This window comes from Suricata suricatta, chromosome 2, assembly GCF_006229205.1.
Source record: "Suricata suricatta isolate VVHF042 chromosome 2, meerkat_22Aug2017_6uvM2_HiC, whole genome shotgun sequence".
Lineage (NCBI taxonomy): Eukaryota > Metazoa > Chordata > Mammalia > Carnivora > Herpestidae > Suricata > Suricata suricatta.
In genome coordinates this window covers 109592321-109610592 of record NC_043701.1, presented here as the reverse complement: position 1 = coordinate 109610592, position 18272 = coordinate 109592321, and the positions used below count along the sequence as shown (strand labels likewise).

The following is an 18272-nucleotide window of genomic DNA, read 5'->3' as shown; positions in this document are numbered from 1 at the left end:
GGGGTGAGAGAGCCCTGCTGTGCGTGTGGATGGGCCCACCACTTAGAGAGCTTCCTCTTTTTCATCGCTGTAGATATTCTAGATGAGGAGAAGTTCAATGTGGAATTGATCGTCCAGTGCATCCGTGTTTCAGAGATGCCTCAGACCCATCACCATGCCCTTCTACTTCTGGGTACTGTTGCTGGAATTTTTCCTGTAAGTATTAAGGATTTGAGACTTCAGGTATTTTAGATATGTTCTTTCTTCAGTGGGAATACCTAAGTGCTCGCTGGTCCGAATTCGGTGCCTTTGGGTCTCATTGGTGGACCGTCAGCCCTGTCTCTTACTAGCTGAGGCAGGGTGAGCTGCTTGATCATGCTTCGGGTCCTCTTTTTGTAAAGTGGCAGTAATAGTAACCTTCTTTGTAGGATTATTGTGAGGACGTGACTGGGTAGCTTATGGTTCGCACAGAGCCCGGCACAGTGTAGCTGTGTTAGTGTTACTTGAAAAAATTACCATTCTCTTCTCCTCAGACAGCTCTCAGCCAGTGACTTGAGGAAAGAAATTGGATTATAAACTGCCTCAGGTAGAGAAATCATGTTCCTTATAGAAATACATCTTTTGAAGAGATTGAAGTTGTTCGTATTGGAGATTTGGGTCACAGGTTCCTAGCTGGCACTCTCCATGAGCTTTGGCGGTCTTTCTGTACTAACATCATGTGCGAGATTTTGAGTCTAGGACTTTTTTCTTGGAAGAGCCAGTAGCCCTCAGAGGAGTTGATAATCCGGGAACAATTAAGAATCATTGATGTTTTTTCTTTGTTTATATTGAAATATAGTTTATACACCGTAAAATTCAACCATTAAAATAGGTGTACTATTCACTGGTTTTATTATATTCACGAAGTTCTATACCTGCCACCATTATCTCCTACCAGAATATTTCTCTCGCCCCGGAAAGAAACCCTATGCTCATTAACTGTCACTTCTTGTTCCATCTTTCACGAGTTTCTTCCCCAGCAACCATTAATCTACTTTCTCTCTATACGTTTGCCTATCTTGGACATTTCCAATAAAAGAAATCCTGTAATATGTGCCCTTTTTAATGTCTGCAACATCAAAGTAAAAACCTTAAGCATCATGTTTTCAAGGTTCATCCATGTTGAAGCTTAAGTCAGTATTCCTTTTTTATGGCCGAGTAATACTCCACTACATGTAGATACCAGATTTTGCATATTTGTTCATCAGTTGATGGATGTTTAAGTTGTTTCTACTTTCTGGTGTATACCTAGTAGTGGGATTGCTGGGTCAGAAATTAACTTTAGTATTCTAAGAAACTGCTGGACTGTTTTTCAAAGCATCTATAATATCATTTTATAGCCAGCAGCAGCATATGAGAATTTTAATTTCTCCATATCTTCAGTGCTAGTTGATACTGTCTTTTTAAGTTTGTTTATTTTTGAGAGAGAGACAGAGTGCAAGCAGGCGAGAGGCAGAGAGAGAGAGGAAGACACAGAACCTGAAGCAGGCTCCAGGCTCTGAGCTGTCAGCACAGAGTCCAACACGAGGCTCCAACCCATGAACCACGAGATCATGACCTGAACCGAAGTCAGGTGCTCTACCAACTGAGCCACTCAGGCACCCCTTACCGGGGGTTTTTTTGTTTTTTTGTTTTTTTTTTAAATAGTCATCCTTATCTGTGAAGTATCTTATTTGGATTTTGCATTTTTCTAAATGACTGATAATGTTGAGCATCTTTTCATGTGTTCAGTGACCATTTGTTTGTCTTTGGAAAAATGTCTTTGGAAATCCTTTGCCCGTTGTTCAGTGGGGTTGTTTCCTCTTTTATTGCTGAGTTATAACGAATCATTGATATTTGATATGCTTAAAATAGAAAATGCCGAAAGGTGTGTTTTCTTTCAGGATAAAGTTCTACACAATATCATGTCTATTTTCACTTTTATGGGAGCCAGTGTCATGCGTCTAGATGATACTTACAGTTTTCAAGTTATTAACAAGACAGTGAAAATGGTCATCCCAGCACTTATTCGGGTAAGCTGTTTTATATCATCGTTGGTATTCCTTTTAACTTTATAAATTATATATAGTATGAAACTTAACTGACGTTGCAAGCCTTTCTGAAATGCTCAGGTGTTTGCGCCTCTGAAATTTTGGAATGGTGGAGCTAAGAATGAGTTTTAGTGATAATGTCCTTTCGGGAAACATGAACATGCACGTGCATAGCTAGTTCTGCTTGCTGGGAGGGCATAACTGCATACGTGTCTTAGCGCGACTCCAACAGAGGGAATTTGCGTTTGCTGTATATTTCAGGACATTGCAGTTGGGTAATATCCTTGCTCAGGTCAGTGAAGACAGGACATTTTAGAGCTACAGTGGCAAGTTTGTTAATACGCAGTTTCAACAGACATTTTCTGAACGTTTGCTAAGAGCCAGGTGCTCAAAAAGACAATTGAGTGTCTGCCAGTAAGGGTGAGCAGTTTGAAAAGCAGCCTTGAAGATGAAAGAGCCTGGTCATCTGCTGCCATTTTCTGTTCACTCCCACTTGCTGTTAGTGCCTTTCTCACATTATTGACCATTCCAGGGTGGACCATGTCCAGCACCGTCTCCTTTTAATCTTGGTATTAGGTTGGTGTTGTCTGTGTCCAACAGGTGCCACCAACTATAGGACAGATAGAAAAAGAAAAGTAGCCGTATGCACAGTAGTATGTGAGCTGGTAGAATAGGGGAGGGGTGAAGGGCTCCAATAGAGGAGGGCACGTCGGCCCTGAAGACCACAGAGGTTCAGAGGAAATAGAATTTGAACTGGCTGGCATAAACGAAGGATAGGATTCGCCCAGTGAAGAGGCCAGGTTTGAGAGCATGCACAGTGCATGTGAGGAAGGTGCGGCGATCAGTTTGTGGAGGGCCGCGCTGAGACAGGGAGAAGTGGAGGGCATTGGTTCGTTCACTTGTGCAAGTCCTTACTCTGTTCTTTGATTCAACGGCCGTATTTGGAGGATTGCTATTAGAGTTAAATGGTCTGAACTTTATTCTGAAAGCAGCAGGGAGTTGCTGGCCTTTCTGTACACGTAGGTTACACCCATTCTTCATGGGCACAAGCGGGCACAAGTCCTGCTTGATTTGTGCAGCCTCCTGGTCAGCCTGAGGACAGACTGTTCTAAGTGCCCCATACTTGGCACCTGCCATTCAGTGCCTCCTAGTGTTCGCTTTCCACGTGTGAGCTGTGTTTCATACAGATGATAAATCTTCGGGACGGGGCTGGCATCCTACACCGTCAGTGCCTGGGACGTTGCCTGTGCTCTTTGAATATTTACTGATAGGCCTTTGATTATTCAGATTCTCTGATAACTACATCTGAAGGCCTTTCCAAGTCCGCTTAAAAGTTTCATTTGTGGAGAGTTGTTTGCTCCTATTCACTGTCCCTACTTAATGTTCTGCAGTCTGATGGCGGAGACTCAGCGGAAGTCACAAGAAACGTGGAAGAGGTCGTGGTGAAAATCGTGAACGTATTTGTGGATGCGCTGCCGCACGTCCCAGAGCACAGGCGCCTGCCCATCCTCGTTCAGCTTGTCGACACGCTGGGTGCAGACAGGTTCCTCTGGGTTCTCCTCGTCCTGCTCTTCGAACAGTACGTCACGAAAACAGTGCTGCTGGCTGCCGGTGGAGAGAAGGTCAGAGCATAGAGGGGGGCGAGAGAAGGCACACGTTCGTGTTCCTGAAGCGTGAGGCTGCCTGTGCTCGCAGCCGTGTGTAAAGAGACTGACATTCTTCGCAGTGGTGCTCGGAGTGTTTTCAGTAGCAACTGATCATCTGCTGTGGGTGATCTGACCTTTCAGAGAACCCGTCTGGTGCGATGCCGAGTGGTTCTATTTTCAGCCTAATGGCAGAGCTATAAAGTAATGAGGCTGTCTCTTGTAAGTGGTTCTTAAGGCATTTCATGGGGGAGAGGACGAGCGTCCACGTCCTCAAAACGGTGACAACACGGTGGTGGTTTTGAAGAGCCTCGTTTAGATAGATGAGGGCGGAACGTACAGGCCGAGGACTGCTTTTAAATGACTTTTTAGACACAGCATCTGGGAATAGAGGTAGACCTATTCTGAGTAAAAGGGTATGTTCAGTTCTGCTAAAAATCATAATGCAGATAATCCTGGAATTATGCCAACATAATTCTCATAAATTGGCATTTTTAGGTAAGAAGCTCAGTAACTCATTCATCTGGTGATACATAGGACTGTAAGGAACAGTATGTAATGCCTTTGCATGCTAAGAAATATTTTTCAAACATTTCCCTCCTTTGTACTTGGTTACATAAATTTGATAGGTATAGTTTTATTGCCTATTTCTTTTCTCTATACAGGATGCTATTTTAGAGGCAGACACTGAATTTTGGATTTCAGTCTGTTGTGAATTTAGTGTCCAACATCAGATAGAAAGCTTGATGAATCTTCTTCAGTACTTAATGAAGCTGCCAGAAGAAAAAGAAGGTCAGTCACAGCCGGGTGTTGGTTATTGTTGAGTCACCAGAAGACCATGCAGGTCATCCTCAGAGCACACAGTACATGTTAGAGGGGTTTTTATAAGTAACTTAATTTTTAATGTGATCGTCTGCCTTCTCAAATTCTTACAGAAAATGGTAAGTAGGATTTCTCCTTGCCTCTCCTCACACATTCGCATTGGCTTTTTTGTTTCCATTTATTTAAATTCAAGTTAATTAACATACAGTGTACTGTTGGTTTCAGGAGTAGAACCCAGTGATTCCTCACATATACAACACCCAGTGCTCATCCCAACAAGTGCCCTCCTTAGGGCCCATCACCGATTTAACCCACCTCATCCCCCACTTTTCCTCCAGCAAGCCTCAATTTGTTCTCTGTATTTAAGAGTCTCTTATGGTTGATCTCCCTTTCTGTTTTTATCTTATTTTTCCTTCCCATCCCTTTTGTTCATCTGTTTTGGTTCTTAAATTCCACATAGAGGTGAAATCATATGATACTTACCTTCCTCTGACTTTTTTCACTTAGCATAACACACTCTAGTTCCATCTATCCATGTTGTTGCAGGTGACAAGATTTCATTCTTTTTGATCACTGAATAACATTCCATTTTGTGTGTATGTGTATATATATATATATATATATACACATATATATATATATTCCTTATACATTTGTCAGTCAGACATTTGGGCTCTTTCCATACTTTGTTGTTGATAGTGCTGCTTTATAGAATTGGGGTACACGTGACCCTTTGAATCGGCACGTTGGCTTTTACACTTCTGTGCTTTCGTGTGAGTGTGTTGGCTGTGAAGTAGTGCAGGTATGTCCGGCATGAATTACGGTAAAATGACAAGTCAGCAGCATATTAGCTGTGTCTTAACTTCTCATTAGAATATTTGTGAAGACATTTATGAGAAAAAAATAGGTGCCACCACTTTGGTGACCAAATATTAAATTTTTACCATATATGTGAGTTTTGAAAAAAAGTCCACTCATTGCAGCACCAGTTAGACTGGTTTAAGAAAGGGTTTAACATGTTCTTAATTCTCTGCCCTTTGGAACAGAGCAGTAAGGAGCATTGGAAAGAAGAGATTAAGGACCCCATGGACAGATTTCTGTATGGTCAGCTGTTTGGCCAGGCAGTGGCTTGTCTGATCCCACAGTCGGCATTAGGACAGGCCAGGAGAGCCTTGTGTGGTGACCACTTATGGAGACGTCTTCAGTTTGAGTCACTCTTTAGGACAGCGAGTGTTCTTTAAGTGGCCCACCATGGACCCCCCCAAACACTGCACCTTCAAACCCTTTTATACTAGATAAATTTAGATAGAGGATTCTACAGTTTTAGGACACACATCTTCAAACTTTTAGAATTAAACGTTAAAGGCTGGAGGTGACCCTCCTTCAGACTCTTGTGAGCCACTGTGTAAATACTTCTGAGGCTTCAGGATTGGGAATAGAGGCAACATTTAAGGGTTCCTTTTTAAATGTCGTCGTCTTTCATTTGCTTGTCTCAGTTGTCCTGTTTGTGTGCGTGTGTTTATCTTACATACTCTCTTCTCCATGCTCTTGGATGCTCTGTTGGTAAATACACATCTTTCGCTAATTCAGGAGAGAAAAAATGGGATGTACCAGATTCACAAATTCCTCTCAGAAAATTGCACCCCTTTTTCCATGCTCATTGTGTCTGCGTCTGTGAAGATTCTGCTTGAAGATGAGTGACGTCACTTGTCCTGTTCCTCTTTTTCAGAAGCTGTTTCCAAAGCAGCATCCACTAAAAGTGAATCACAAGAAGAGGTGCTACAGATTTTTAATATAGACACTCACACGAGCAAGCAGCTGCGGCATTTTAAATTTTTGTCCGTGTCCTTCATGTCTCAGCTCCTGGCTTCCAATAATTTTATCAAAAAGGTGATGTGTTCTTTTAAATGTGTTTATGACAAAATGATTTTGCTTTTTCTAAAGGAACTATCTTTTAAGCTAGTGAAAATGGATTGGCAAATATAAAAACATGAGGTCTGCCTTTATAGACAATAGAAAAAAACAGGAGCACCTGGTGGCTCAGTTGGTTAAGCTTCCACCTTTGGCTCAGGTCATGATCTCATGGTTTGTGGGTTCAAGCCCCATGTCAGGCTCTGTGCTGACAGCTCAGAGCCTGGAACCTGCTAAGTGTTCTGTGTCTCCCTCTCTCTCTGCCCCTTCCCTGCTCATGTTCTATCTTTCTCGGTCTCAAAAATAAAACATTAAAAATTTTTACAAAAAGATAATTGGGAAAAAACAAAGCTTACCTAAAAACTGTGTGGCGTGATCTGGTAAGGCTGTACGTGTCTTAACCCTGCAGCTGGATAATTCCATTCTCTAGTGGTACACAGGCGTGTAGGCCCATTTTACTGGGCTTCACGGAAGGTGTATGTTTTACAAATCATAGGCTGGTAGCTCTGCAGCAAGCAAGTCTCTCAGCACCATTTTTTCAATAGCAATTGATCATTTCATGTCTCTGTGTCACATTTTGGTAATTCTCACAATTTTTCAAACATTTTCATTCTGTTTGTTACGGTGATCTGTGTTGATTAGGCCTTGCTGAAAGCCCAATGGTAGTTAACATTTTTAGCATCAAGGTATTTTTCAAGTTACATACATTGGTATTTATATATGTATATAATGCTGTTGCACATATCATAGATTATAGTTAGTATAAGTAGAACTTTTTTTAAAGGTATATTTTGAGAGAGAGAGAAAGGGCAAGTCAGGGAGGGGCAGAGAGAGAGAGGGCGAGAGAGCCAGGCAGGCTCCACAGTGTAAGCCCAGAGCCCGACACAGGGCTTGAATCTACGAACTGTGAGATCATGACCCGAGTTGAAGTCAGACACTTAACTCACTGAGCCACCCAGGTGGCCCTAAATGTAACTTTTATTGCACTGAGAAACCAAAAATTTGGCTCGCTTTATTATGATACTCACTTTGTTGTGGTGGTCTTGAACTGAACCTGCAGTATCTTCAAGGTATGCCTGTATACCCAGCAGAATATAAGAGCATAGGCACGAAAAGACATCTACAAGAACATTCGTAAAAGCAGTATTTGTGGTAGCCCAGAACTAGCAACAAGCCAAGTGTCTGTCAACAATGGAGTGCATAAGGGGTCTGTCATCATAAATGGACATGAGTGAATCTCATAAAGGTAATCTTGAAAGAAAGGCAGACACAAAAGAATATGCCCTGTGAGTCTAGTTATATAAACTTCAAAAACAGGCAAAACAGATCTCTGGTTGTAGAAGTAAGGACAGTGTTTACCTTTGGGAAGGAAGGAAAAGGCAATAATGAAGGTCCAGTAGAGAAAGGATTCTGCAATGCTTTTAAAAGGCTTTACTAGACTCTCTTCTTTACCTGAATGTAGCGAGCTCTACGTGTGATTTGTATGCCTTCCTGTTTGTGTGTTAAACTTTAAACATAGACAGGAAGAAGGAAATAGAGAAAATGAAGACATAAAGAACAATGAGAGAAAGAAGGATCAGAAACCTCAGAATCGTTGAGCATTAGAAAGTCTGTGTTGTGGTCTACTGCTTGAGCAGGTCAACGGGAAACCATATGATCACTGAAGTATTGTAGAGAAATAATTGAATACATTCAGTACTTATGATTTAAGGAAGAATCCTCCTAGCAACTAAGATAGATGGGAACTTCCTTGGCCTAATGAAGGTATCAGACACTGGTTTACATCACTTGTCATAATGAGACAGGGGTTATAAAGTCTGGAACAACGATATCCTGTCATTGTTTCTATTCAGCAAAAGAATGACATGTAAGAATCTCAAAAAACATTCGGCAAAATCCTAGAGGGAAGAATTAGTTTAGAACGCTTGCTTGATAGGGATTAGTGTAGACCCTGCTCTGTCCTTGGCGAGCTTGCCAAGGACAGTGGTGGTGCCAGAGCAGCCAGGCAGGTCAGTGTGACCATGGCCAGTCGGTGTGGACAGTACCCTGTGCACATGGAAGAAATACTTTCATGTGGAAGGGGCATCACAGAGTAGCTAGGGAAAGAGAACTTCCGGTCACTAGAGCGGGCACCATTTGTTTTCCATGTGGGGAAAGAAGACCGGTGTTACACCATATACACCAATGACAATTTTAGATAGATTAAAAAATTACTATTTCAGTGTGAAAGGGAACACTTATAAGAAAACCAGAATGTTGTTACCAGAGGAGTGTAGAAGAATTTCTTTAAAAGTACATTTCAACAATAGCCACCATAAACAAAATGAAAAGAAAGCCACAGACATAAATTAAAAAGTACCCGTTCCCATTAGAACATCTGGAAAAGAACATGAATTTACAACAAATGGTGAATGTTAATATACAACAAAATAACCTCTCTAGTAAGAAGGGAATTGCAGATTAAACAAGATGCCACTATGATGTCCCATCAAATTGGCAAAAGTTTAAAAGCTCTTAGTCGCAGGAAGTGGCAAGGCTGGGGACACGGTTGTTGGTGAGCCCCGTGGCAGGTACTGTCTCGGGATTGCCGCTTCAGAAAGCGGTCCGCGCTCTCCAGTCACGCTGGAGGTGCATGTTTGTTATGATCTAGCCATTCCCTTTCTGGGGTATATGCTCTGCAGAAACGTGCTCGCTTGTTCAAGGAGACATATACAATGTTCTTTTCTGATGTCCTCGCTGACAAGAAAATGGACATAAACCAAACCTCCGCAGTAAGCAGATGGATGAGCAGATATGCTACAGTATGCACTGCAGTGCAAGGGGTGTTAAGTGACCGCTAGGTCAGCACCAGTCTCTAGACCGATCTCAGAGCTCTGATACCCCCCAGAAAAGCATGTTGCTGGCTGTGCTGTGCTGACAACATTTAACAGCAGGTTCAAGTTTGTGGGTCTGGGGACACTTGCCAAGGGAAGGGATGAGAGAGGTAGGGATTATGCTGGTATCTGTAATGTTTATAATGTCATGCTGTTAGCCAGGAGCTAATGTATGTAATTTTAAGTTTAATGTATGTAATTTTACTAATGTAAAATTGGTAGGTAAATGAGTGTGGATGGCTGTATTTCTGAATCTTTCTAATACATACAGATGCCACAGGTATCTATAGAGCATAATCACTGAGTAGAGTAATTAAAGGAAATAGTTACTACGGTTTGACGGGGTAGATCTGAACCTGATTCAATTGTAATGTCAGAAAACAGTCCCTGAGAGGTTTGAATTGAATAGTCTTATCAATGATCTTCACTGCACCTACTTCAAATGATTTTTTTATTTCTAGCTCTAATGATACTTTCTTTCAAAATTAGGTGGTTGAAAGTGGTGGTGCTCAGGTTTTAAAGGGCCTTGAACAGAGGTATGTTACTTAAAAAAGAATTTTTTTTTAATTTGTATATGGAAATAATTTCCAACTTTTTATCAAAAAGCTGGAAGAACAGTGGACAAGACTCTCCTACGAACCTCCTCTGTTTTAGGTTGCTAGAAACAATTCTTGGCTATATTAACGCTGTAGCACAGTCCATGGAGAGAAATGCAGACAAGCTGACGGTGAAGTTCTGGCGGGCGCTGCTTAGCAAAGCCTACGACCTGTTAGATAAGGTGGGCTTCCACTCCCCCGTCCACTGTGTTCCGTGGCTGTTTCCATGTCCATGTGAAGCTAGTTGATAGAAAGGTTTACTTTAGGAATAAACTTAGTGATAGTTTTTCTTACCATAATGCAACTCACATTTTTCTTGGAAGAGAATCCTTAATGGCTAGAGATAAATTCATCTGAAAATGATTATTTACCTACAAATTAGGAGAGCATGTGCCTCACTAAAAATGATACTTTAAGATTCAGTCATCTACATCTAATACTGTATAATGTTCTACTTTATGCAAGTGGAATAGAAGAAAACTACCTTTTTTAGGTAGAGTATATGGGGTATCAGAAATATCTCTGGGCTTGACATCAGGATCACTGTTCAAAATCTAGCTACGAGACTTTGAGCTGTTCACATAGTGTTAGCATCAGCATGTTTGTTTGTTTTCTTTTCTTTTTTAAATGTGGTTAGCAGTGCCTGCCTGGAAGGTTAGTGTAAGAACGAAAAAGGGCACAAACTGCCTGGAACCTAGAGGTATGCAGCGAACAGAAATCCATCTTAATCTGAATGGATCTTCCCTTGTGTAACATTTTTTGGTTCAATGTAAAACTGCGGTGTAGGTCAATGCCTTGCTGCCCACGGAAACCTTCATAGCTGTGATCAGAGGGCTGCTGGATAACCCGCTACCGTCTGTCCGCCGGAAAGCGCTGGACCTTCTGAACAACAAGCTACAGCAGCGTACATCCTGGAAAAAGGCCTTTGTGAGTGAGGACTGTCGCCATATCCACTCACCATTCTGTGCTTTGTCGAAGAGCTGCATTTTAACTCCCTTGAGTTTGTCATTTCCCTGAGCGCTCCAATTTAAATAAGTATATTAATATCTGAATATGCCGGTAGGTGTGTTTCTAAAATGTGATGTTAATAGGAATTGGGATAAGAGTTCTTAGGATGGAATCTAACCTAACGGAGCTGTTTCTAATGTGGACGGTACGCGGTCTTAGCTTTAGCGTCATATAATCCTCATTTTCTCCAGACCAGTGGGTGCATTAGTAAACTCGTCCAAACTTGGCCATAAGCACATACGCCGGCTCAGTGGTAAATGATGCAGATAGGGAAACAATTGCTTGTGCATAATTGTGTGGGACCTCTTAGTCCGATTTTCAGTTAGGCAGCCTCAAGCAATAAAAAGGGGAAAGATGGACTGGTATTTTTGTCTGCATCTCTAATTATTTAAAATTTTTGGCTGACCTCTTCAGGTGTATCGTTTCCTAAAACTGGTTCCAGTCCTTTTGGCCATTGTGCAGCACACAAAAAAGACAGAAGAACAAGCAGTAAACAGACAGACTGCTTTGTATACTCTAAAGCTTTTGTGTAAGAATTTTGGTGCAGAAAATCCAGAGCCTTTTGTCCCCGTGCTGGACACTGCAGTGAAACTGATTGCACCAGAAACCGAAGAAGAGAAGAATGTGTTGGGAAGCGCCCTGCTGTGCGTGGCAGAGGCGACCTCCGTCGTGCAGGCACTCGCCATCCCTCAGCTTCCCAGGTACTGGGGCCTGGGCCCGGGGCCATCGCCTGGGGTTTCGAGTACAAATTGAAAAATACCTTAGTGATTTTTTTTCTTTTGCCTCTCAGTAGAGGTTATGTTTGTAACATTAGATTTAAGATTTGATCTTTTCTTCAGGCTAAAAATCACAACATTCTCATTTCCCTTTATGATGTGTGTTGCCTCCCACTTTTCACTCCCCCTTGGGGCAGCTGTAACTAGGAAGCAGGGGTGAAGCCCTGTGAGGGGGATTCCTTTCGTTCAGGCAAAAGCTGCCTCGTGTAGCCCAAGTTCAGAGTTGAATGCTCCTGACTTTCCCCTTGGGCCTTGGTATTTCCTGGCTGTGCAGCCCCGGGCAGGTTACTCAGTCTGTTAGAGCTCTGCCGTCCCTAAAACCGAGACCGCACCTACCTCGTGGGATTCTGGTAGGGAGATGCATGTAAGGCTTTTTGCACAGCGCCTGATGCGTAGCAGGTATTAAATTGAAAGGCCCTGATATTTTTTAAAATGGGTAACTATTGATACTGGGAGGTTTCTTGCTCCTTGTCTCATAAAATGTGTAGACACATTTTTTAGGCTGTTACATAGTGTGATGTAGCGGGCCCAGCTGTTTGCATTTTTGCATAATAACTTTTACTCCATTCTTAGTTACTCTAAAACTCTTTTGTTTTTTATGTCTAGCCTGATGCCGTCATTGCTGACAACAATGAGAAATACCAGTGAGCTGGTCTCCGGAGAGGTCTATCTGCTCAGTGCCTTGGCGGCCCTGCAGAAGGTTGTGGAGACCCTCCCACACTTCATCAGTCCTTACCTAGAGGGTGTCCTGTCCCAGGTGAGCTGCGGTGACCTCAACATGCCATGCCCTTTTTTCTCCCATCATCCCTCCTGTTTAATCATGCTGTCGAAATGGTCATTGCTTGCTTTTTTTTAATTATATATATATACATATATATATATTTTTATGTTTGTTTATTTTTGAGAGCAAGAGAGAGCATGATCAGGGGAGGAGCAGAGAGAGAGGGAGACACAGAATCCAAAGCAGGCTCCAGGCTCTGAGCTGTCAGCACAGAGCCTGACGCGGGGCTCGAACCCACAATCCGTGAGATCATGACCTGAACCAAAGTTGGACGCTTGACACATTTTGCAGAATGTCTTTTATCACCTTTCTTTCCCCTCCGTGAGATCCTTGGTGTTGGGCTGGTAGAGCTGCCTTGTATTGCTTATAGAATCTTGTGAGCCCTGTTTGTTTCTAATGTGAAAGGTTTTTTAGTTCTAAGTTGTCTTTCAAAACCAGAATCCCTCTGTTGCTGTTCAGTGGTTACTTGGCACATGGGCGGTGGGCAAAGGGCACTTTGAACTGAAAATGCCCCAGAACGTCCTCACTCTGTTCTGTTGTATTGGTCATTTGCCATTAGCAAGAACAAACTGGACTCTTCTCATGGTGTCTGGATTCCTGTCCTCTAAAAACACCCATCTTTCTGAGTGCTCTGTGTCCTTCTTCCTTCCACCATTTACCTACACCCCTGACTCCACTTGGGAGAGAAGCATCTGTTCATTTGTACCTGCAGTTGGTCAAGGCTGGCTTTGAAAGGAATTCTGTGAAACTACAGTGCACTGAGCTGTCCCCAGCCACTAGCCTCTGGATTGACTTCTATAAGTTGCCAGGCATTGTCAGTGAGTTCTCATACTGGCTTTGATCTTGGTTTTTATATTCCTTTAGGTGGTTCATTTGGAGAAAATCACAAGTGAAATGGGTCCTGCTTCACAAGCTAATGTCCGTGTCACATCCCTTAAAAAGACACTGGCTACCATGCTCTCACCCCGAGTCTTATTGCCAGCGATCAACAGAACATACAAGCAAATTGAGAAGAACTGGAAGGTTAGAGCATACTGGGTATTAATTAGACTTTGGGGAAGAGAGATACAGTACTGAAATTTCTAAGTTTTCACTTCGGGTTTTTTTTTTTTTAAGTTTTTAAATTTTTTTAATATTTATTATGAGAGACCGAGCATGAGTGGGGTGGGGGCAGAGAGAGGGAGACACAATCCGAAGGAGGCTCTAGGCTCTGAGCTGCCAGCACAGAGCCCAGTGCAGGGGGGCTCGAACTCACAGACCATGAGATCATGACCTGAGCTGAAGTTCTATGCTTAACCGACTGAGCTACCCAGGCGGCCTGATGAGGATGGTTATTTAATTAATAAATGCATTAATGAACTCTGAGAATCTTTAGCATCGGCATATCTCTTTACTGTGTTCCTGGTAGAAGCACATGCGTCCGTTTATGAGCATCTTGCAAGAGCACATCGGGGTCATGAAGAAGGAGGAGCTCATGTCCCACCAGGCTCAGCTGACCGCCTTCTTCTTGGAAGCCCTGGACTTCCGAGCACAGCACTCTGAAGTAAGCTCGTTTCCGCTTCCCCAGATCCAAAGTTATCTGCTTGTTTAAGAGCCAGAGAAAAATCTAGCCATGTAATCTGTTTTACTTGCCAAAGTTATTTAGTTCCACATGTGAATAATCTGGCTAATCTGTTTTCAGGATAATCTGGAGGAAATTGGAAAAACAGAGAATTGTATCATTGACTGTCTAGTAGCCATGGTGGTAAAACTTTCTGAAGTCACATTCAGGCCCCTGTTTTTTAAGGTAAGCTTTTCTTCTTCCATGTCTCCTTTGTGCCCATACATCAGTGTTACAAGATACATACAATAAACTAATACTACTTTCTCTTTTTAGCTGTTTGATTGGGCTAAAACAGAGGATGCCCCAAAGGACAGACTTTTGACGTTTTACAACTTAGCAGATAGCATTGCTGAAAAATTGAAAGGGCTTTTTACTCTGTTTGCTGGCCACTTGGTGAAGCCTTTTGCTGACACCTTGAACCAGGTGAACATCTCCAAAACAGGTGGGTATCGGACTCCAGCCGACACCTTTGCTCTGTCTTACACAGGTCCAGTAGACATAAAAAGTATAAGGAGGGTGAAGGTTTTCATAGTCAGTCAACAGGCATTGAAGTGTTTGCTTCAACAGAATGAAAACGTTACTAACCAGTTGACTCACTTAGAAGAAAGAATAAGGTAAATGGGCGCATGCTACTATAAGTTACTGGAAGTCACTTTAAGATGTAAAGATGGAAGATTGGTGTTTTCTTTACTGCTAACAAGCAACCCACTCGATAAGTGGTAGTTTAACTTGCCAAACTGAATGATTGGACCTGAGAACGTGGCTCCTGCAGAAGGAGCCATCCCCGAGAGCCACCGGCTTTCTGTCATGCCTTCATCCTGACTTCTGTATCATTTTAGAAATATTCTTCTGATTGTATTGTTAATTAGTGATGTGAATTTAAACCTTGGAGGTTAAATTGTGAAAATAATTTTTTTTCACTTTTACTCTCCCCTATCTACAGATGAAGCATTTTTTGATTCTGACAATGACCCTGAAAAGTGCTGCTTGCTATTACAGTTTATTTTGAACTGTTTATATAAAATCTTCCTTTTTGATACTCAGCATTTTATCAGTAAAGAGAGAGCAGAAGCCTTGATGATGCCCCTGGTGGACCAGGTAACCACATGGAACCATCTTTTTGACAAATGATAAATTGCCATCACTGTTAAATTTGTTTCTTAATTATATTTAAATCCAAGTTAGTTAACATATAGTGTAATAATGGTTTCAGTAGAATTTAGAAATTCATCACTTACATACAACACTCAGTGCTCATCCCAACAAGTGCCCTCCTTAGTGCCCATCCCCCCACCCACCAGCCCTCTGGTAACCCTCAGTTTGTTCTCTGTATTTAAGTCTCTTATGGTTTGCCTTCCTCTCTGTTTTATCTTATTCTTCTCTTCTCCTGTGTTCATCTGTTGTATTTCTTAAATTCCACATAGAGGTGAAATCATATGATACTTTCTGACTTTTCGCTTAGCATAACACACTCTAGTTCCATCCACGTTAGTGTGCATGGCAAGATGTCATTCTTTTTGATTCACTATTCAATTTCCACTAGATTTGTATCTACTAAAATTACAGCTTGCTGGGCTTTCTTTTTCAGGCTTTAAGTGAAATTTTTATTTCAAAATTGATTTTTCATTTTTAATGTATAGAACTTATCCTCCTAGTGGTGTATACCTACCAAGTTTTACTTTTGAATTTTTCAAATAGAAGGCAGAATATAAGGTCTCATGGTTAGATTTATAATTTTCTACAGTTGGATTTATTGAGAATGTTTAAGGACTTGGCGGCTGTCTGGAAGACCACCTCTCAGCGGTTCTGCTGCAGGGAGGGGCGACGCCAAGGGCTAGGACAGTCGTCTCGGCGCCAGAAGTGGTAAATCTGCTCTAGAGAGTGTCCGAATTGCACACCTGGTCATCGAGCCTGATAGCACAGAGTAAACAAATTTATTTATGCACTGGGGATTTTCCAAATGGGACACTTGTTGCTCAGAGTCCCTGTCTCCCACCTCGTAGCTGGAAAACAGGCTGGGGGGAGAAGAGCGGTTCCAGGAGCGAGTGACGGAGCACCTGATCCCGTGCATAGCGCAGTTCTCTGTGGCCGTGGCGGACGACTCTCTCTGGAAACCGCTGAACTACCAGATTCTGCTCAAGACGCGGGACTCCTCACCCAAGGTGGGTGCTGTGGTCGACGGGTGCTGAAGCTGCGTGCGTTCCCCACTTAAGCCAAACAGCCCTAAAGCAGTCGTGGCCATAGGCCCCTGGTAAACTAGCTCCTTGTCTTCTAGAACTAGAGGTTACTCTGTTGGGCAGAAGTTTGAGTCTGAGAAATGTTTGGTTTTTACTTAAAGGCTATTTATAAATAATAGAAGTCCTCTCCCCACCCCCACGGTGTGTTAGAAGCAAGTAGTGACATACTTAAATGTCCGTGTGCTCCCAGAGACTGTCTTTCAGTCTGTACACAGAACATCTCTTTAAGTTAGAGCAATGGATTATCTCTGTCATGTGTATTAGGGTTAGGATTTTGTGAAATAACGGAAGGTAAGTAGTGATGGACATTCATTCACACGGGCTGTGTGATGATGAACAGGAGTTACAGTCCAGTGCAATCTAATTCTCATGCGAGAATCTCAGTGAACAAAGCAGACCGGAAGGAGAATTTTATCAAAAGATTTATTACTTGAAATTCATAACATTTATTAGGAGAGAGAACAATGAGGCTATTTTCACAAACCCCCAGATTTTAAATTGTAGGTTTTTACAAGCTTCTAGCATTAAATTTATCTTGATGTTTTATTTTGAATGTACAGAATCAAAAAAAAAGTCTGGCTTGAACATAGTTACATAGGCTTTTTAAAGAAATCATTTTGCTGTGTCCAGATATATTTTTTTTAATTATTTGGGGCGCCTGGGTGGCTCAGTCAGTCGAGCGACTGACTTCGGCTCAGGTCATGATCTCATGGTTCACAGGTTCCGGCCCCAGTTGGGCTCTGTGCTGACAGCTTGCTCAGAGCCTGGATCCTGCTTCTGATTCCGTGTCTCCTCTCTCTGTCCCTCCCCCATTCATGCTCTGTCTTTCTCTCTCAATAATAAATAAATGTAAAAAAAAAAAATTTATCCAAAACCAGAAAGACGATTAGTACAGCTTTTGTTTCAAAGTGAACCACTAACAGAGCCAGACAACTGCTTGCATTTTTGGTCATAGACCAAAAATATGAAATAGAGAATAGAAAATATGTGAATTAGGAATATGAAATAGCACCCAAACTTTTTTTTAAGTTCCCAGATCGGGATGTCATTATATATTGTTTTTTAATTCTGTGCTGAGCGCCCAGCCCTGCCCACCACTGTGGTAGGGACCCAGTCAGGCTTCTGAGGGAAGGGTCCTACCTGTGGAGCCAGGCTGGCCTCATCGCCCATAGCCAGGTGAGCTTGTGAGCTTCAGTGCACATAAACTTGATGACATACTGGGGCGTCTGGGCGGCTCCAGTTGGTTGAGCGTCTGGCTTTGGCTCAGATCATGATCTCACAGTTCGTGGGTTTGAGCCCCACATCAGGCTCTGTGCTGACAGCTTGGGGCCTGGAGCCTGCTTCCGATTCTGTGTCTCCCTCTCTCTCTGCCCCTTTCCTGCTTATGCTGTCTCTCTCAGTCTCTCAAAATATTAATTTTTAATTAATAAAATGTTAAAAAAAATTTTTTTAAAGGCAGACCTGTCTCAAGTTAATCAGTTGTAATATAGAAATATAGCAATGCTAGTCTTGGGGGGTTTTTTATATCCTCCTTCTTTACCTTTTTATCCCTTTCAGGTTCGATTTGCTGCTCTGAATATGGTGTTAGCACTGGCTGAAAAACTAAAGGAGAATTATCTTGTCTTGCTACCAGAGTCCATTCCTTTCTTAGCGGAATTGATGGAAGGTAATCCCTAAACCACTAAGAAATAATAACCGTAAAATTCGGTGAAAATGTGCCCAGTGGTCCTGGGCGTTGGGACAGAACCGCGTCCTCCGCCCGCTGCACGTGGCACACCGCGGACAGGGCAGACCTCCCATGTTGAGTAGGGCTGGGTGCCCAGCCACGGTCATTTGAAACTTGTTTACAGGGTAGTCGCCACTACATTTCCTTTTGTGTTTATGATGGAAAAAAAACTATCTAATACCGTTTCATATTAACCTCGTACATTTATAGGGTTGAGTATTTTGGCCTGCAGACATAGGGTTCATCAG

At 42.4% G+C, this 18272-nt stretch overlaps 1 protein-coding gene across 3 annotated transcripts in view; it reads left to right on the top strand.

Moving 5' to 3' along the window:
- HEATR1 (HEAT repeat containing 1) overlaps positions 1–18272 on the top strand; it is a 50307-nt gene that overhangs the window by 29933 nt on the left and 2102 nt on the right. For 2 of the 3 annotated variants that reach the window (XM_029931643.1, XM_029931645.1), the window contains 17 exons: positions 74–195; positions 1902–2030; positions 3440–3670; positions 4357–4483; positions 6243–6403; positions 9787–9833; positions 9952–10075; positions 10680–10820; positions 11316–11602; positions 12284–12434; positions 13323–13481; positions 13867–14001; positions 14140–14244; positions 14335–14503; positions 15005–15159; positions 16065–16223; positions 17856–17964. In XM_029931643.1, the coding sequence (XP_029787503.1) occupies positions 74–195; positions 1902–2030; positions 3440–3670; positions 4357–4483; positions 6243–6403; positions 9787–9833; positions 9952–10075; positions 10680–10820; positions 11316–11602; positions 12284–12434; positions 13323–13481; positions 13867–14001; positions 14140–14244; positions 14335–14503; positions 15005–15159; positions 16065–16223; positions 17856–17964 (2511 nt within the window). The remainder of the gene's footprint in view (positions 1–73; positions 196–1901; positions 2031–3439; positions 3671–4356; positions 4484–6242; positions 6404–9786; positions 9834–9951; positions 10076–10679; positions 10821–11315; positions 11603–12283; positions 12435–13322; positions 13482–13866; positions 14002–14139; positions 14245–14334; positions 14504–15004; positions 15160–16064; positions 16224–17855; positions 17965–18272) is intronic. The other variant, XM_029931644.1, reaches the window with a different exon arrangement.